The sequence below is a fragment of the Suncus etruscus genome, chromosome 1 (assembly GCF_024139225.1).
Source record: "Suncus etruscus isolate mSunEtr1 chromosome 1, mSunEtr1.pri.cur, whole genome shotgun sequence".
In the NCBI taxonomy this organism is placed as follows: Eukaryota; Metazoa; Chordata; class Mammalia; order Eulipotyphla; family Soricidae; genus Suncus; species Suncus etruscus.
The window spans coordinates 96,972,181-96,993,256 of record NC_064848.1 but is presented as its reverse complement, the minus strand read 5'-3'; the positions used below and the strand labels follow the sequence as shown (position 1 = coordinate 96,993,256).

Here is a 21,076-nt window from a genome sequence, read left to right as displayed (position 1 = left end):
CTGAAAAACAAAACAAACAAAAAATAGAATCAGAATTGCTGCAGTATGCTCCATTGCCAGTACTATCTCTCTCCACTTTCATTCATTTGTTCTCTCCATCTGAGAGCTGAAACGTGGGCATTATATTGTCTTAATTGGCAAAAGCTAGAAACATGTATGTTTAGTAATTTAAGATTTTTTGCCATTTTATTCTGCAAATGACTTTAAGTTTTGATTGTGGAGTCACAAATATTAGCAAATAGCCCAATTCTCCAATATAGTATCTGAATAAAGAAGACAGACAATACATGTAATTTAGTACTTTAAAATTTTTATTCATTGATTTTATTTATCTTACTTTATTTTCATTCATTTATGTCTTGGGGGGGGCATACGCGGTGACTCTCAGGGGTTACTCCTGGCTATTCGCTCATAAATTGCTCCTGGCTTGGGGAGCCATATGGGATGCAGGGGGATCAAACCACAGTCCCATACTAGGTTAGCACATGCTAGGCAAATGCCCCTACCACTTGTAACACTGCTCTGACCCCTATTTTTATTCATTTATGTATATTTTTAGTTTATTGACCACATTGGTAGTGCTCAGTACTTACTCTGAATGCACTCAGAACACTCCAGGTGTAGCTTGGAGGACCATATGGGGTTCTAGAGTTAGAAACCTAATTGGCTGTAGGCAAAGCAAGTTACCTACTGGCTGTACTATCTTTTCAACCCATACAATTTTTGGATGCAGAGCTAAGATGACTCCTGAGTGCTGCCACATGTGCCCCTCCCCCAATAAAAGGCCAACATAATTATAGTTATTTGCATTCTAATACAAGAAGTATTAGATAAACAAGTTATTTCTTGAATTGGGAAAAATTGAGGGATAAAATCGACAGTTTATTTTAATGGAAATAAAAGAATTTTAATTTTACATCAAAAGCAGATTGAACAGTTTAAATTGCCAGAAAGTAAAAATGTCAATTTTATATTTCATTTTTCTTTTTTGTAAAGGAACAAGATAAAAAAGCAGAAAACTCAAACAAAGAAATAATGGAAAAGGAAGCAATAATTAAAGAATTAAATACAAAAATAATAGAAGAAGAAAAAAAAACTCTTGAGTTAAAGGATAAAGTAACAACTGGTGACAAATTAATAGAAGAATTACAAGAAGAAATTCTGAAGAAGAATCAAGAGGTAAAAAATATGCAGTTAGAGCTAACTAATTCCAAACAAAAAGAAAGGCAGTGTTCGGAGGAAATAAAACAGTTAATGGGGACAGTTGAAGAACTTCAGAAGAAAAATCATAAAGATAGTCGATTTGAAACTGATGTCCTACAAAGAATGGAGCAAGAAACGCAAAGAAAGCTTGAACAACTCCAAGCAGAGCTAGATGAGATGTATGGGCAGCAGATAGTGCAAATGAAACAAGAATTAATAAAACAACACATCTCTGAGATACATGAACTTAATGCACAGCATAAAAATGAACTAGAGAATGCTTTAAAATCTTGCTCGAATATTGCAGTTAATGAAGATCAAATAAAATTGATGAATGTGGCAATAAATGAACTGAATATAAAACTACAAGATAGTAACTCTCAAAAAGAAAAATTCAAGGAAGAACTGGGGGTAATTTTGGAAGAAAAATCTGCTCAACAGAGACAGCTTGAAGATCTTTTAGAAGAACTGAGCTTTTCAAGAGAACAGGTTCAAAGAGCCAGACAGACAATAGCTGAACAAGAAAGTAAACTCAATGAAGCACGAAAGGCCCTTAGTACTGTGGAAGATTTGAAGGCTGAGATTGTTTCTGCATCTGAATCCAGAAGGGAACTTGAATTGAAACATGAATCAGAGGTTACGAATTATAAGATAAAACTTGATATGTTAGAAAGAGAAAAAAATGCTGTATTAGACCGAATGGCTGAATCACAGGAAGCTGAGTTAGAGAGACTGAGGACACAGCTTTTGTTTAGTCATGAGGAAGAACTTTCAAAACTGAAAGAAAATTTAGAAATTGAACATCAAATAAATATTGAAAAGGTTAAAGAAAACTTAGGCATTCACCATAAACAGCAGATAGATGACTTACAGAATGAAATGGGTCTTAAGATAGAAACCATGCAGTTTGAAAAAGACAGTTTGATAACTAAGCAAAATCAATTAATTTTTGAAATTTCAAAACTAAAAGATTCACAGCAGTCTCTTGTAAATTCTAAATCAGAGGAAATGTCTCTTCAAATCAATGAGCTTCAGAAAGAAATTGAAATACTCAGACAAGAGGAAAAGGAAAAAGGCACACTTGAACAAGAAGTTCAAGAATTACAACTTAAAACTGAATTATTGGAAAAACAAATGAAAGAAAAGGAGGATGATCATCAAAAAAAATTTGCACAACTTGTGTCAGAGAATAGCATTCTTAAAGATGAAAAGGATGCTCTTGAAAACATGTTGAAAATATACACTCCTGTTAATGAAGAAGAAGGGTTAATTTTCATAGATTCCACTAAGTCCAGAATGAAAGACTCTAACTGGCAAAAAGAAATGGAAATACTGATAGAGGAAAATGAGGACCTCAAAAAGCAATGTGTTGAACTAAATGAAGAGATTAAAAAACAAAGGAACACTTTTTCCTTTGCTGAAAAAAATTTTGAAGTTAACTATCAAGAATTACAGGAGGATTATGCTTGTCTTCTCAAGGTAAAAACTGATTTAGAAGACAGTAAAATTAAGCAAGAAGTAGAGTATACAAGTCAAATTAAAGCGCTTAGGGAAGAGCTTCATAATTTGCAAAAAATAAATCCAACTATTGCTAAAATGAGAAGTTCAGTCTTTGATGATGACAAAACTTTTATCACAGAATTTTTGGACATTGGTGAGGTTGTTGAAAAAGACACAACAGAACTAATGGAAAAACTTGAAGTAACTAAGCGGGAGAAATTAGAACTGTCAGAGAAACTCTCTGATCTTTCTGAACAATTAAAACAGAAACAATGTGAGATTGCTTTTCTAAGTGAAAAAGTTAATTCTTTAAAACAAGAGAAAGAGCAAGTTATGCTGAGATGTAGAGAATTAGAAATCATTATTGAACATAATAGAAACAAAAACGTTTGTGATAGACAATTAAGCTCTTTAAAAGATGAAGCTGTAACTGCAACAAGCAGTTATTCTGAAAGGTCATTTTCTAAAATAAATAGCAATTTGGGCAAACAACCAAAAAATGTGGAGGACGATAACATTCCTTTGGAAACTATGACTATCAGGAAAGTAAGCAGTCAAGAACAGTTGATTTTGGATCGCTTGCCATCAGTGACACATGAATTGCCACTTGGGTCTACGGAACCAAATGAAAATGAGAGACTTCAGTGGAAACTCGGAGAACTTAAATCAGAACAGGTATGTTTGCATTCATGTATACACACATGTGTATGTACACATACACACTAAAGGTCTGTGGAAATGTATACTTCATACTAAAATTTTTCATTTTCAGGGACCAGAACAGTGGCACAAGCAGTAGGGCATCTGCCTTGCATGCACTAACCTAGGATGGACCGCTGTTCTATCCCTCGGCATCCCATATGGTCCCCTAAGCCAGGAGTGATTTCTGAGCGCATAGCCAAGAGTAACCCCTGAGCTTCACCAGGTGTGGCCCAAAAACCAAAAAAAATTTTTTTAATTTTCATAAATCTGATCTTATCACTTATCATTCTCTATTTTCTTACATTATTGCTTTTCAGATAATTTGTATATTCCTAGGAATTAAAATACAGTAAGTCAGAGGGAGAAATAAGTCAGAGAGAGAGAGACAAACAGAATGGTCTCACTCATCTAGGGGTTTTGAGAAAAATGAAAAACAAAAAAATTAAAAAAAATAAAATGTTTCAGTAAGAGAGAATATACTGGTAATATTGCTGAAGAGGCTACAAAACAGATACAAAATAGGAAAAAAATAAAATAATGATTTCTATTTTCTTTGAAAAGGCAAGAGTTCAGATAACATTGAGGATGCTGACCTTTAGAAATGTTATTTTATTTATTTAATTATTTTTGGTGTTTGGGCCATACACGATGACGCTCAGGAGTTACTTCTGGTTACACACTCAGAAATCGCTTCTGGGTTGGGGGACTATATGGGACACCAGGAATTGAACCCCGGTCCGTCCTGGGTCAGCCATGTACAAGGCAAACACCCTACTGCTGCACTATTTTATAATAATAGACTGATTTCAGAGTTTCTTTTACTGGTTTTTTTTTCAGTTCTGCAACTGAATATAAACTTTTGAGCATTCTTCATAAGTTGTTCACTAGTTTTAGAACTTTCCCTAAGAAAAAAAAGCATTAATTTATGATGTATAGATTTTTCTCCAGTCTTGTTATATCTGAAATGCATAGCAGGGGAAATTTTATAAACATATTTAAATAATACATATAAAGAGTAAAATGCATTATTACTGATCATTTATATTTGCCAGATATTGATATTAGAAATAATGAAAATATACTAGATATTTGCATAATAATGTTAAATAAAGTTTTATGTATTTACTTGTGAAATAAATGCTTTGCCAAGCATAGGGATATAGTGGCAGCAAGTGAAAAAGGTTAATGTGGGCCTGCGTGGTGGCGCTAGAGGTAAGGGGCCTGCCTTGCTTGCACTAGCCTAGGATGGACCGTGGTTCGATCCCCCGTGTCCCATATGGTCCCCCAAGCCAGGAATGACTTCTGAGCGCATAGCCAGGAGTAACCCCTGAGCGTCACCAGGTGTGGCCCAAAAACCAAAAAGAAAGAAAGGAGAGAGAGAGTGAGAGAGAGAGAGAGAGAGAGAGAGAGAGAGAGAGAGAGAGAGAGATTAATGTAATATACATATGTTCTAGTGTGGGAAATAGGCAGTAAGCAAGTAACCAGAAATAGAGAAATAGTGTTAAGTCCTTGGAAGGAAATAAAACAAGTAATCTGATAGAGAATGCTAGGTAGGAGCAGTCTCTTGGAGGAATTGCTTCTTGAACTGAGTTCTGAATGATAGGGAGGAGTCTCTACCACATATAAATTAGATTAATTATGAAAAATTAGATAAGTTTTAAGCACACACACATATACACATATATAGTTGAGTTTGAAAGAAGGAGGTAGAAAGACATTTCACTGTTTTTATTTATTTCTTTTTTAATTTTAGCTTTTGGGCCATATATGGCATAGCTTAGAGGTTACTCCTGGCTCTATGATCAGGGATCATTCCTGGCAGTGTTTGGTGCTTAGGGAACAAATGGCGTGCCAGAGATTGAACCCAGCCATTTTAAAAGCAAGTGCCCTTCCTGTTATACTTTTGTTCTAGCCCTAAGACATTTTACATTTTAATAGCCAAATAGAAATAAAACTAAGTATAAATCTACATATTTTAAGTAAAAAGGTAAAACTTTGCAGTGACTTCATAATATATAAGAAATAAAATCTCATCATCTTACAAAATCTTGCTTACTTACATAGTAAGGTTCTTAAGGGCTGTTCTCCTCCTTCAAATCCTTTCCTCTTCTCCCAGGAGTGCTTTATTTAAAACTATCATTATTTTCCTTTTTTAAATATCAAGATGTATTTAAAAACCAAAACATGGTTGGATTATCTATTTTATTGAATCATCCTGAGATACAGAATTGTTAATGAAAACCCAAAACATGGTTTTACTTTAATTACTTTCCAAAATGCCAGGGACTGGTTAAAGTCTTAAAGGAAGCATTCTTGGGACTGGAGGGCTGGACCTTTGCATATGGAAGCACCAAAGTCAGTCCCAATACCATCTGGTCCCAGCGTACCTCTGGAAGTAACTCCCCCAATAGTAAAATATTTTTAAAAGCATTATTGGTAGAATCTGAATTTGAAACTGTCAAAATTATAAAACATTTTTAGTAAGAACTTTTTTCCTGTACTTAAAACATTTTTGGTCACTTTCAGATTTCTTGTCATTAACAAACTAGATTAAAGGAGCTATAAGCTGCCCGTCCACTCAATCACCAGTACCTAGACAAAGACAAACCCAATAAACAGTGGGAAAAGGAGTGAGATATGTGTCTAAGGAAAAAAGTTCATTGAAGAAATCAACCAATGGTTTCAAAATAGTATTATCTAATATATGTTTAGATGTGCTTAAAATAGTATAGCCACAAAAAAATACTTTTATCCTTAGGACTAAGCTAATAGGCTAATAAGTATAAAAAAGATAAGGGCAGAGAGAGTACAGGACAGAGGTTCTTGCTTTACACGTGACCTATTCATGTTCAATTCTCAGTACTGCATATGATCCCCTGAACCTCACCATGAGTTGTATCTGAATGCAAAACCGGGAGTGAACCCTAAGCATAGCCTGATGTCATCCAAAAGCCCAAAAAGAAAGGAAAACAAACAAAATTAAAGTAACAAAACATAATTTTGTTGTCCTGAAAAAGAAACACACCATTGGCACAAAATGAAATGTAAGGAAAAATTACAATTTGCTTTTATAGGTTTTTATGTTGTAATTTTGCTTATTTCCCTTTTTTGTATTTATAAAAATGAATAGAACTTGGCCAGAGCGATAGTGCAACGGTAGGCATTTGCCTTGCACAGGCTGACCCAGGACAGACCTTGGTTCTATCCCCAGCATCCCATATGGTCCCCCAAGCCAGGATTGATTTCTGAGCGTATAGCCAGAAGTAACCCCCAAGAGTCACCAGGTGTGGCCCAAAAACTAAAAAAAAAAAAAAAAAAAAAAAAGTAAGTTATTTGAAATACATCAAAGCCACTAGTGCCCACTAAAAGCATGGCACCCAAACTTAAATAATTAAACCTAAAAATCTGTTTTTTAAAGAGGTTGTGGGGTGGGAATGATTCTGAAGACATTGGTGAAGGGATGTTGACACTGGTGATAGGATTGAAGTTGGAATACTGTCTACCTGAAACACTAACTTTCCCAATGTGTATTTATGTTCTCTTGAAGAATGATTTAAATCTACAGATGGAAGCTCAACGTATATGCCTCTCTCTGGTTTATTCAACTCAAGTAGATCAGGTCCGTGAGCATATGGAAAGTGAAAAAGATAAAGCTCTTTGCAATCTTAAAGAAGAGCTTGTTCTTGCTCAGGAAGAAAAGATCAAGGAACTTCAGAAAATACACCAACTAGAACTTCAGAATATAAGAACACAAACAGGTACATAGTTTCTAGCAAAATTATAAGTACTCTGAAGTAGATAAGCATCACTTCAAACCAACCATTTTATCATTCCATCCTTGTCATAGAATTCTTAGAAGAATATGATTGTATATCCCTGTCCTGGTTCTTTTGTTTATTTCATCACTGTACATTCATTTTAAGTAGAATATAAATCAAATATATACTATTAACACATTAATATTGACACTATACAGTAATATATAATACAATATACAAATAATATAAATAAAAACAAATATAAATCCACTGATTCATTTTCTCCCAAAGTGATAGTCTATTAATATAAAACAATATAAAATAAACTCTTCATAAATAATAAGACAATTCCTTTTTTGGGGGGTGGGGAGGCAGGCAGAAGATAGATCCCAGGAGATGTTCAGGGACTAGACCCTGAGGTTTCAGTGTTGCTCGAGCTCTTTGGTGGTGTCACCATCAGTAGTCAGGGGAATGCATGGTGTTAGGGATTGAACCTAAGGCAGGTTTATGCCTAACCTCTACTCTACCTACTATACCAAAATTGTAAATTTAATAAAAAAAAAAACAACAACAACTGTGGTCTACAAAGCTATGAAAGTCAAGTTTTCAGCATATAATAGTTCAACACCAATCCTACCCCAGTGTCAATTCTCATCACCAGTGCATCCATTTTCGGTTATTCTCCTCCCCATACCTTGCCTATCATCTTCACAGGCACATTACAATTATTCTTAACAAGCTCAGGCTAATCTCCAACTTTATACTCCATTTTTCACTTACCTTAAACTTTCAACTCTTCAAACTTGAGGCAACTCTCATATCTTCATGTTTAAGACTCACGTCTTCTCTAAAATTCCAACCTTCCAAGTGTTACCTTCTCCCCTACCCTAGATTATTAGATATTTTTCTTCTCTCTATTCTTTTTATTCATTCTGCAGGAACTTCCTTGGATTGTTATGGACCTGGGTTTCATTCCCGGTGTCCCATATGGCCCCCCAAGCCAGGAGCAGTTTCTGAGCACATAGCCAGGAGTAACCCCTGAGCATCACCAGGTGTGGCCCCAAAACAAAACAAAAACAAAAAAATAAATAAACTGGTGAGGGACTGAAGATAGCAGACAGTGCGCTTGCCTTGCATGCTCCTGAACCAGGTTCAACCTTTGGAAACCCAGGTCCATCCTAGGTAAGCATGTGCAAGGCAAACACCCTACTGCTCTGCTATCGCTCTGGCCCCCAAATTATTTTTTTTTGGTGGGGGAGGGTTCACACCTGTTTGTGCTCAGGGATTATTTCTGGCTCTGCTCAGAAATCGCTCCTGGCAGGCTTGGGGACCATGTGGGATGCTGGGGATCGAACCTAGGTCCGTCCCAGGTCAGCAGCATGCCGGACAAATGCCCTACCACTGTGCTATCACTCTGATCCTCCCTGCAAAAGTTTAAAAGAAAAAACGTATTTTTCATAAAGATATTAAAAAAAATAGTAGACTAGAAAAAAGAGTGCATTGTATATAGAAAATAAATATTGGTTTGTGAAATTTTTGTTTATATCTTATATGGATATTATTCATAGTTATGATATAAGATAAACATCCTATATTGGAACATAGTAGATGGAGCATAGTAGAAAAACATGAAAGCCACTACTCTATTTCGTTTTGAGGGTAGTTTTTTTTTTTTTTTTTTGGTTTATGGGCCACACCTGTTGATGCTCAGGGGTTACTCCTGGCTAAGCGCTCAGAAATCGATCCTGGCTTGGAGGGACCATATGGGATGCCAGGGATCGAACCGCAGCAGTCCGTTCTAAGCTAGCATTTGTAAGGCAGACTCCTTACCTCCAGCGCCACCTCGCCAGCCCTGAGGGTAGCTTCTAATAAATGAGGTTAATTGGATAATTTTAGCACTTATGTATGAAAGTTGCCTAAATAATGTACCTCTTCTATTAGGTGATAATATTAAACCTTTACAAATACTCATTGGAAATCTTCGCAAGGCAGTGTCTGAAGAATGTTCTCAATTTACACAGGTAAGATATTTATTAAATATATTTGCACATGAAATACTAAATTTTTGGGATTACTGCTAATTTGATAAAAAATATTCCATTTAGTTTTTCTTGTCTAGTTAAAACTAAACTAAATCAAAATTAAACCAAAACTAAACTTTTAAAATATTCCTAATGTTTGCGTTTTAATACTGGGCTGGAAAAGAACTGAGCAGACTAAAGTACTTAACTTGCCTTTCATGTGAGAGAGAGAGCCTTGGGCTCTATGCTGATAATTGCATGCTTTCCCAGCACAAACAATAGTGACCCCTAAGCACTGAGCTGGGAGTAGCCCCCTTCCCCTCCCCAAAAATACTTCCATGTAATAAGTTTGAAACAAAATGAGATCAAGTAAATTATCTTAGTCATAGAACAGATAAATGGTATGGCTAATAAAATCAGTGGACAGTGGTCTCAACCAGGTTTATTCCTTAACATGACCAATTTGGTGATTCTCTGAATGTGATGACTTAACTCCCAATAATCAGTGAGAGATTTCACAACTTACAGCTTATTACCCCAAACTACACATTCTAATTATACAAATTGTTAATGTAAATATCGAGTTTATTATTGCGTTAATATTGAGTTATTACAATACAATATCTTTTTCATTCTGATTTGGGGGATGTGGTGGAAATACCCTGCAGTACTTAGGTCTACTCTCAAGTTGGTACTATGAATTGAAGCAGGTCTCCCACATGGAAAACACTGAACTGTCTTGAACCTTGAAAACCTTGAACTGTCTTCCCAACTTTGAAATAGAAGTTCTAATAGAATCCTGGTAGAAGTATACTATCTTAAGAAGCAGACTGCTAAAGGTACATTGTTAAAGATCTGTATGTCCACAGAGCAGGTATTTACTCTCAGAAAGGTGCATGTATATGCACAGATTTGTTCATTGCAAATAATTTCTATATTACAATTTAGAGAATCTCAATGCGGGAGCATGAATTTGATCTCATGAACCACATGGCCCTTTGAGCACTGCTTGGAGTGCTCAGTACCACCAGATGTGATTCAGAAGCCAAAATAATAATGAAAGAAATAGAGACAATGTGACAACATATTAGTATTTGCTAAAGCAGTGTAGTAAGCTCTTTTTCTTTATATTAGAAATAGGTTAACATTTTAAATATGTGCCTTTTCTATCCCTGATCTGCATCCCCTACTGTATGTTTGTAGACTGAAGAGAGAGAAAGGTAAAGCACAGGTAAAGCTGCTTTAGTTGTCTTAATTAGCTGTGAAACAGTTCAGGAAACAGTATTACTAAAAAGGGAGACTAAACAAACCTGTGAAATACGTAACAACCTTTTCTGCTACTCTTCATCCTCCTTTTCCACCTCTGCCAAAATGGTATAAGCACTATCCTTTCATATTACTGTTGACAGTAAATATGGAAAGAAGGCACAATATTTTATTCATAAGCTCAGTTTATATATTTTCTTTTCTTCCAAAAATGTTTTTACCTCACCGCTGTACTTGAGTGAAATATGAATTAGCTTATAATGGAGAGCATATTTTGGTTTTGTCATGAAACCTACTTTTGTCACTAATCATTAATGGTATAACATTAATGTCCACTAACTTACATCTTTATCTACAGATTTAATGATCAACACACAGGGTTTTTATTAACTTTTAATATGATACAGTTCTTTTTTAGGGGTTATGCCCATAATTAAACAAAATTTACTAGTTGCTAGCATAATTAAAACAAATATCAAGCATTAACAACAATAAGCATAATGGCTAGTACAATTTAAAGCAAATATTAAGCTTTAGCAACATTTAACATACTGTGGATTTTTTTTTTTAATTCAAACAGATGTATTTGCAAAGTCCTTTTATAGTTTGGTTTCAGATATACAATGAATCAGGGCCAATCCTACCACCAGTTAAAGTTGGAAGTTGCTACTTGTTTATGAATGTTTTGTTTTGTTTTGTGGTTTTTGGGTCACATCTGGCAGTGCTCAGGAGTTATTCCTGGCTCCATGCTCAGTAATTGCTCCTGGCAGGCACGGGAAACCGCATCGAACCGATGACCTTATGCATGGAAGGCAAATGCCTTACCTCCATGCTATCTCTCCGGCCCTGTTTATGAATGGTTTTATGAGAAACAAAGGTAAAATTTGGGCATGAGCAGTAGTATAGCAGGACATTTGCCTTGTACTCAGCTGACCTGGATTTGATCCCCAGCAAAGTCCCCCATTCATTCCAGGAGTAATTTCTTAGTGCAAAATTAGGAATCATCCCTGAGAATCTCTCTGGGTATGGCTCAAGACAGATCCTCAAAAGGTAAAACTTTACATATAAAGTGTTTGACAGGTGATTACCTGACATTTATTGTTTTTGAGTGAAAGTTAAATTACTGCTCAGGAGAAATTTCTAAAGAATGTCAGCTATCTTAAATTAGTGTTTCTAAATCACCAAAAATTACTCATGTTTTATAGAAATGTCTGCATTGAAAATTGGGTATGAATATAGAAGGCATAGTGTATTTTAATAACTATCAGAAATAATAGCAGTGGTAATGTAATCTTTATGTCAAAGTAAACAAATGCAGGAAGGTCATTTTAATGTGGAGTGCTTATGATGTTATGTTAAAATGATCAGGTATGAAAGATTGATCTAATAAGCAGTAAAAGTGGTATTTCTGATGAAGTATGATTGATTCCTTACTTAATATATTTAGAAATTAATCAACATCAGTTACCCTTTTTGAATTGTTCTTGTCATCTAGTATTCTTTATTTTATTTAATTTTAATTAAAATTTAAATTAAATTTTATTTATTTGTTTTATTTCTTCCCTACTTTCCCTACTTTGAGTGGTGATGATGTTTTTTTGATCACCTGGATAGGGTGCTAAACCGGGGTTGTACATTAGGCTGTGGTGTTTTCACACTCAGCTGCTGGGTTCACACACACATATACTCCAGAGATCCTGATTCTTGAGCATGGTTCCTACACATCTTTTTAGTTGCAGTGCTTGTTTCTGGCCATGGCCCCTTTTGTGGTCCTTATGTATACTTGGCTGTCACATGCCAGATATCTGCAAAGCTACTGCAGAGTTACCATCTGCAAAAAGCTGAGCTGCTAGACTCAATGACTGTCAAACATCACCAGGAATTTGAACTTTTGACCATACACTTGATGGAGATACTCTTAAATTCTTGTTCTTTCCTCTAGGGCCCTCTTGTTTTATTTTGTTTTGAGTTGTGACTGACATTACAGATACACATTAGGATATGATAAAAAGCTAAAAATATGATTTAATGTACCAGATACTTTCATAATTTTAGTGAATAAAAATATATTAGTTTTGTGCCATGAATATTATTTGTTTTCCACATGTCAGAAGAATTTTATGTTCTACAAATATTGGGAGAGAAAAATGTATTTCTTTTATATATTGACTTGGTGTATTGAACCTGAGTATGCACTGTGCAAGGCAAATACCTTATCCACTTACTGTTACTCTGACCCCATAGAAGAATATTTGCTTATAGATATTTTCTGCAATTCAACTATCTTTTTGCATAGAAGAATGTAATGTTTATCTGTAGAGGGAGAAATCAAACTTGTAATTACACAAAATACCTAATTCTGTTAACAGGCTTTTTGCAGTATCCTCAGTGATCATTATATTTCCTCTTCAAAATGTAAAGAAAATGTAGAAGAAAAAACAAACTCTGAAAATCAAGAACTAGAATTACAAGATTTTAGATGTGAAGTTCAAGGTAATAAATGCTTATACTATTGGACAAAGAAATTAATTTTCTTAAACCTGTTGGTAAATTCTTTATTGTTTAATTAACTATGTGCTTAGTTCATATTCTTAATATATTGCCTTCAAGTTCATAGAATGGGTGTGTTTTAAGATTCATTTTAATTTTAAAATGTAGTTTTATAAAGAGAACTAGGATTGTTTATAAATCTGTCTTTTTTTTCCCTTCTACTCTAATTTTTTCTTCATTATACTTTATTTAACGCCAGAGGTTCAAATCTTTGAAATTTATCATAAATAAATTTATTTCATTGGTTTACTTTCTTAAAAAAAAAATTAAGAAACGAGACCAGAGTGATAGCACAGCAGCAGTAGGGCATTTGCCTTGCATGCAGCTGACCTGGAATGGACCCGGGTTCAATCCCCGGCATCCCATTTGGTCCCTGAGCCTCCCAGGAGCCATTTCTGAGTGCAGAGCCAGGAGTAACCCCTGAGCGCTGCCAGGTATGACCCCCCCCAAAAAAGACAAAAAACAATTTTTTTAGTGTTACATTAATTTTTTTTACAAATTACCACCTCAGTTTTTAATGTTTTTCATAGCTAATGTTTCCTATTACTTTTCCTTTGTATAACTAATGAACAAAATATGCAAATGAACATCAAAATATATTTAATATAAAATTTTGTTATCTTCATAACAAATATTTTTAAATTGAGACTTTAACTTTACTATTAAATACAAGGTTTGCTTTTAGTAAGCTATTTTCTAAAGTTTTAAGTAGTTTATTGATTATTTAAAGTCATCTTTTATCATAGAATAAAATAATTATATTTATCTAGATGTTCAAGAAAACATGCAAGAACTTCTCACCAGAGTAACACAAGAATGCAACAAACTCTTGGTACTTCAGACACGATTAAGAAAGGTCTGTGAAGTGGAAAATTATATCACTTACATTTATGTGTAGCCTACTATTTTATATGTGGCTTCATTAAGAATTTCTAAAATAAATGGGCATAAATTGGAAATCAATTGAACATAGCATATTTATTTGCATCAACGAATTAAAGGATACTGATTAGGAATTAATTATTCTTGGGGCCGGAGAGATAGCATGGAGGTAAGGCGTTTGCCTTTCATGCATAAAGTCATTGGTTCGAATCCTGGCATCCCATATGGTCCCCCGATCCTGCCAGGAGCAATTTCTGAGCGTGGAGCCAGGAGTAACCCCTGAGCATTGCCGGGTGTGAGCCAAAAAAAAAAAAAAAATTAAGTATTCTTTTCTTTCTTTTATTTATTTATTTATTTTTTTTTTGGGTCACATCTGGCAGCACTCAAGGGTTACTCCTGGCTCTATGCTCAGAAATTACCTCTGGCAGGCTCAGGGGACCAAATGGGACGCCTGGATTCAAATCAATGACCTTCTGCATGAAAAGCAAATGCCTTACCTCCATGCTATCTCTCTGGCCCCGAATTAAGTATTCTTATATCTGTTTTTTGTTTTGAAGAAATTGTTTGGAATTTTAGCCTTTTATTGTCTTGTTTATGAAAGATTCTTTAGTATTTTAGTTGAGCATAGGGAGGGAGGAGATACATGTCAGAGGTGATAAATATAAATACCTATGTGAATTTAGCTCAGTAAAGAAGAGGAAGGCCAAATAAGCAGAAAAATGAAACCTGGAGAAAGTTTGTCTCTTCTTCTTTTTTTTTTTTTTTTTTGTTTGTTTTTGGGCCACACCTGGCGGTGCTCAGTGGTTACTCCTGGCTATCTGCTCAGAAATAGCTCCTGGAAGGCACGGGGGACCATATGGGACACCTGGATTTGAACCAACCACCTTTGGTCCTGGATCGGCTGCTTGCAAGGCAAACGCCGCTGTGCTATCTCTCCGGGCCCCAAGTTTGTCTCTTCTAAGGAATAGTAGGAACTACTATTCTTTACTATATATAGTGAATACTTCTATTCATGCCCTTTATACAAAACCACAGACCGAGATGAGATTGGTATGGCTTTATTTGTTATGTTTTTGGTTTTGTTTTTTCCTTAGCTTATTGTTGGCACATTTTGGGATAACTGTCTAGTTACTAGGTTTTCAACTTAACGATTTTGTGAGAAGTCTTCTATATTAAAAGATGTGAGGAAGTGTTGAAATAAAAGCTGGAGTTAGTGTCAAAAGGATAAGTACAGACTGCATGCAAGAGGCCCAGGTTTGATTCCCAGCACAACATGGCCCTCTGAGTATACTGGCAATCACTCACAAACGAACAGCTACAACAAAAAAACAAAGATAAAAACAAAAACTTTAGGAGTCTGAGAGATAATATGGTTAGTAAACACTTGTCTTGCATATGGCCAACGTGATGTTGGAATAACGTGGTTTACATATGAAGACCCTGGGCAAAGCTAGCATATTTTTGCCTGCAGGAGTTTGGATTTAAGTCCCTGGCACTGCACGTTTTTGATGAGAGTGATATTCCCTGAGTACAACGTCTGTATACTACAGAAACACACCTGAAACTTGGAATCATCTCCCACAAACCAAATTTTAAAGTATGACTACAGTTTATTACTCTCCTTACAGAAAAGAGTTCATGAAGCCAAGGGTTATCCCTAGAAAGGCTCATTTACAAGTTTCACCAATTAAGTTCACTGACATCTGGACTTTCCCAATTGTAACTCCTGTTTATCCAAGGAAAAAATAATTGAAGTAAAAAAGGCTTTATTTAGAAATTTTGTAGGAGGGGCCAGAGAGGTGGCACTAGAGGTAAGGTGTCTGCCTTGCAAGCGCTAGCCAAGGAAGGACTGCGGTTCGATCCCCCGGTGTCCCATATGGTCCCCCCAAGCAAGGGGAAATTTCTGAGCACTTAGCCAGGAATAACCCCTGAGCATTGAATGGGTGTGGCCCAAAAACCAAAACAAAACAAAATAAAAAATAAATTTTGTAGGAGAGTGAGAGGATAATAAAGAGACTAATGCACTCAAGAGAGCATGACTTCTCCAAAGGTGAAGAGTCCCAGTATACAACTCAGTATGAACATGCATCGCTCAAGAATGGAAATGCCAGGGCTGAAGTGATAGCACAGCAGGTAGGGCTCTTGCCTTACACATGCCCACTTGGGTTTGATCCCGGCATTTCATATTGTCCCCTGAGCCCTCCAGAGAGATTTTTTGAGCACAGAGCCAGGAGTAACCCCTGAGCACTGCCAGGTGTGGCCCAAAATGCAAAAAATAAAAAAGAAGTGGGCGACATTGCTTAAGCACCATGTATCCAGATAACACAGGTATATATTGAACAAATTTTTTATGAAGCCTCTGGTATTATGTATATAAAAGAGATATTTAAAGCAAATATTTACTAATAACAAATCACAAAACAATTGATCTTAAAATAATGTTTCCTAAAGTTACCATGGGGGCATTAGGGAGATGCTTTTGCCTTGCATGCAGCTGATCCTCCTCTTATCTCCAGCATCACATATGGTTTTCTAAGGTTTGTTAAGCATAAGCCCATCTCTTGTCCCCACCTCCCAACAAAAACTTTGAAAACAACAACTAAAGAAGATATCATAGAGGGTTGGAAGTCACAATTTAAGAATCTAGCCCCTGGGGCCAAAGTGGTAGCACAGTGGTGGGGTGTTTGCCTTTCACACAGTTGACCCAGCATGGGCATGGGTTTGATCCTCAGCATCTCATATGGTCCGCTAAACCAGGAGTGATTTCTGAGTGAAGAGCCAGGAGTAACCCCTGAGTTTCACCAGGTGTGACCCAAAACAACTGGAAAAAAATATATAGTCCCTGTGCTAATCTAAAACTTTACTTAAGTGGTAGTGTCTCATCCCTACATGGTGCAAAAATATGATTTGTGTCTGAAATGTGATTTCCTTCCAGGAGCCCAAATTTGAATATATACAGGGTAGAATATACCTCTGTAGCAGACACTTCATCAAAAATCGATAGATTTCTAGGTACAGGTGCATTTCTGTAGAACACAACACTGCACATCTTGTGATTATTTAATGCTACAGGAAGCAAGTGTTTGCTCTAATCACAGTAGGAAAGCATTTGAGATGTTTGTGTCTGCTGCTCATCTGGGTCTTTGCTCCAGGAGTCTTTTCTAATCTTGTTAAACAAACCTTTATCAGGCTGACTTATCTTTTATTCATAACTTTGTTTTATTTTAAAATATTTAGTTTTAATCTTTTAGCTATAATAATAAAATTTTATTCTTTGGTACAACTATATATGAAATCTATGAATCCTCTTAGCAAGCCATATAACTTGAAGATAGTCTTGTAGAATTTGAATACAACTTTCTCTGTTTTTGACCATTAAACAGATATCTAGTGCCTTTATTTTATTAACAAAGAGAATGGAAAAAAGTACGAGTCATTGTGGCCTAGTTTCTTTTCCTATTCCACATCTACTGAAGCAACTTTAGGCTCTTCTTTAAAATACCTTTTAAATTATCCCTTCTTTCTTACCTTCCTTTAATTAATCTTTACAAAACAATTCAGCTTCAGCATCAGCAGTCTATATTATTTCCAATCGGTACTAATGTTTATAAGATGAAAGTTTAGCTGAGGGGCTGGGAATGTACCTAAAATGGTACAGTACATGTGTCTTGAAAATGTGAGGCATGAGTTCCGTCTCGGATACCACCCAGCTCAATTAGGTGGCCATGGAGACCTCCCAGCATCACTGAAAATGAGCCTTTGGGAGCTACAACACAACACAACACAACACAACACAACACAATACAACAAAAGCAGATTAGCCTAGCATTCAATATTTAGCACAGTCTCTTCCTAATCTTAGAGTTCATTACTCAGAGTCATTAACACCCTCAAGATTTTGATTAAATTACTCTGACCTAGACTAGAGAATGATTGAATTTTAAATATTTGATGAGTGACTAAATGAGTATTTGTGTGTTTGACATGTGCTGCCTAATTTTAATAGCTACCAATATAGCTAAATGTCTGTTTTCTCTTCCTTTTTTACTTTCTTCCCTTTTTTGGTGTGCGGGAGAGTTTAAGCCACACCCAGTGGTATCAAAGGCTACTCATAGTTCTGTGTTTGGGGGTTGTTCTTGGCTGTCTTTCTGACCATTTTCAGGTTTTGTTTTTGTTTTCCATTTTTTCTATAGAATAACACCACTTGTCATTTACTTGTTTGCAAAATATGTTATGTATGGAGATGAATCACATTTTTATTACCAAGTTTCAAAAGCTATCTTTTACTGTGCACATGTTGAAAATTTTATTGTTTGGGGGCTGTACCTCATTGTGCTTGGGGATTGAGGACTATATAACACCACAATTGAACCCTGGCTTCCTGCATACAGAGCATGTGCTCAACAAATAAGCTACCACTTGGGTGCATATGAGTTGAAATTTCTGAAAACAACTCAAAGTTAGGAGCTCTTACTAAAATTCCTTCCAACCATTTATTGTATGAAATTAAATTTCTTCTCCCCTTTATAAAAGAACCTTAGAGCTATTGAAATTATTTCAGTGATTTTTTTTCCTTGGTTTTTGGGTCACACCTGGCGGTGCTCAGGAGTTAATCAGGGTTAATCCTGACTCTGCTCAGAAATCGCTCCTGGCAGTCTTGGGGGACCATATGGGATGGCGGGATTCAAACCGCATTTCAGCTCATGCATGGCAAACACTCTACTGCTGTGCTATCTCTCTGGCCCTATATTTCACTGATTTGAAGAGAATATTGTGTGAATCAATGCCTGAGTTGGAAGAATTATTTGTATCAGCCTTTCAATTTTAGGTGATTTTGAAAGTAACATTTTAAATGTCAAATTGCTTTAGTATAGCTTTCAGAGTATTGGGTGGGATGGGGGCAGAACATTGTACAACAGTTAATTGCACCATCTTTGCATGCAGCCAATATGGGTTTTGTTTTTGGCATCCCATAGGTCCTCTGAGCATCTCCAAGAGTAATTCTTGAATGCACAGCCAGGAATAAATCCTGAATATTGCCAATATTACCCAAAAACTAAAACAAAACAAAACAAAACAAAAAAGTACTGGATTGTGGAGCCGGAGAATAGTCTAGGAGGTAAAGCATTTTACCTTTCATGCAGCTTTGGCACCTCCAACTCTGGTTTGAATCCCTTAGTACCACAATGGTCCCAAGCATAGCTAAGTGTCACTCTTGGTACAGAGTCAGGAATAGTTTGTGAGCACCACTAGGTGTGGTCTCAAAAAATATGCTGGATCATATGTCAATGTCATCACTTATTTTCAATAGATTCAGGGACAGAATACAGATGATGTGAAAGTTGAATTTGCTGAAGAAAACCTACCAAAAGAAGAAATGAAGTTCTTGTCAACTTGTTCTCAGATGTCCAGTTTGCAAGACATTGGTAAGTTAAATTATATTTATACTGTGATAATTTTTTTAACCACAAATTTAGTCATTTGATGTCTTATTTTAAAATTGGAGACAACTAGTAACTTTGGGTATTTTATTATAATGGCTTTAGTTTGAAGTTTTCTAATTCTTAATATAAAGGTTTGTAGCTCTTGAATTTGTTTCATCATTTTTTCTAAGAGAAATGAATATTCTCCATATACACAGAAAATGTCATTGTGATATTTTATTAAGGAATTTGTATTGAAATGTGCATTTTCTTTTATACATAATTTAGATGTCAGTCATACAGGCAAATTATGTTGTCTGCAAGATATCAAAATTAAACAACTTGAAGAACCAATTCAAGAATTAGAAAATTCTTTATCTTCTGTACACCAGCAATTAAAAGAAGCAGAAGAAAATCCTGCTACAGAGATCAACTGTTTGCATCAAAGGTTTCAAACTGTCAAAGAAGTCACAGTTCAGCCAAGGTATCTCTGTTTATGATTTCATCCTGCAGTATTTATAACTAAGAAACAGTTAAAGTCTGTTTATTTTGGTCACAGCCAGAAATGCTCTAGAAATGCTCTGGGGACCTTGCTTTATTCTCAATTGAATCCAGAGCCCTCAAATGCAAAATATGTGCTCCTGTCATTTAAACCATTTGTCAGCTACCGTAGAACTGTTTTAAGCAAATTTCCTAGAAAGAAAATAGATACTAGTATCAAGAAAAAGGAAAGACACAGTTCTTTGATTTGTATGAAATAAATATTGGTATCAGCAAAAGTATTTTTTCCTTGTTTCTGGGGGCCATGAAGGGCTTAACTCCTGTCTCTGCACTCAAGGATCACTTCTGGTTGGACTCCATTATATGGTGTCAGAGATCAAATTTAAGTCAGCCATGTGCAAAAACAAATACTCTACCTGCCATACTATTCCATAATATCACTCAGCAAATGTATTTTACTTGTAGTTTTTATGTTATATATTATAAAGATGCTGTTGTTAATCTACTAGACTAAATCAGGCAACTCTAATATTTTGCATTCTTTCATTTATTTTAGCTTTTCCATTGAGTCAAAGGCAATGACTGAATTTGATGTACTGAAAACTGGGAGTTGTCTAAAAGAAAATATTGGTGGTGCAGTAGAGGTATTTTATTTTTAAACTGTTAAGTATCCTCATTTTTGTTTGTTTTTGTTCAGGTGCCATATTCAGCAGTGCTCAGGTGTTACTCCTGGCTTTGCACTCAGGAATTATGCCTGACCATACTTGGGATGCTGGGGAATGAACCCTGTTGGCTATGCGAGACAAGTGCCTACCTGCGTACTATCTCTCTGGCCCTTGTTTTTTGTTTTTGTTGAAACTATTATTTTCATATGTTTTTGTTTGTTTGTTTGTTTGTTTTTGGGTCACACCCGGCAGTGCTCAGGGGTTACTCCTGGCTTTAGCTCAGAAATCGCCCCTGACAGGCTCAGGGGACCATTATAGCATGCCAGGATTTGAACCACTGACCTTCTGCATGCAAGACAAACGCCTTACCTCCATGCTCTCTCCGGGCCCTATTTTCATATGATTTTATATTTATCTATATTTACCTTATGTAAGTATGAAGATGTTTTGAGAGTTCCAACATATATATTCATTTTAACCTAAAGTATTTATTTGTGTAACATGTATGAACTGGGTAGTAGCTAATCAGTTTCAGGGCCCTGGCCCACAGCTTGTTTTTGGTAATATCTCCTCAGGGTATTATGGGGATTTGTGCAATGACTTCT

General features: G+C 35.7%; 1 protein-coding gene across 1 annotated transcript in view; it reads left to right on the top strand.

Annotated features, from left to right (window-relative positions):
• The window catches only part of AKAP9 (A-kinase anchoring protein 9), a 159,215-nt gene that overhangs the window by 37,197 nt on the left and 100,942 nt on the right, over positions 1-21,076 (top strand). Inside the window, exons 8-15 of the mRNA XM_049768841.1 lie at positions 997-3,378; positions 6,953-7,163; positions 9,105-9,184; positions 12,820-12,943; positions 13,771-13,856; positions 19,194-19,308; positions 19,594-19,789; positions 20,363-20,450. Coding sequence (XP_049624798.1) covers positions 997-3,378; positions 6,953-7,163; positions 9,105-9,184; positions 12,820-12,943; positions 13,771-13,856; positions 19,194-19,308; positions 19,594-19,789; positions 20,363-20,450 — 3,282 coding nt within the window. The remainder of the gene's footprint in view (positions 1-996; positions 3,379-6,952; positions 7,164-9,104; positions 9,185-12,819; positions 12,944-13,770; positions 13,857-19,193; positions 19,309-19,593; positions 19,790-20,362; positions 20,451-21,076) is intronic.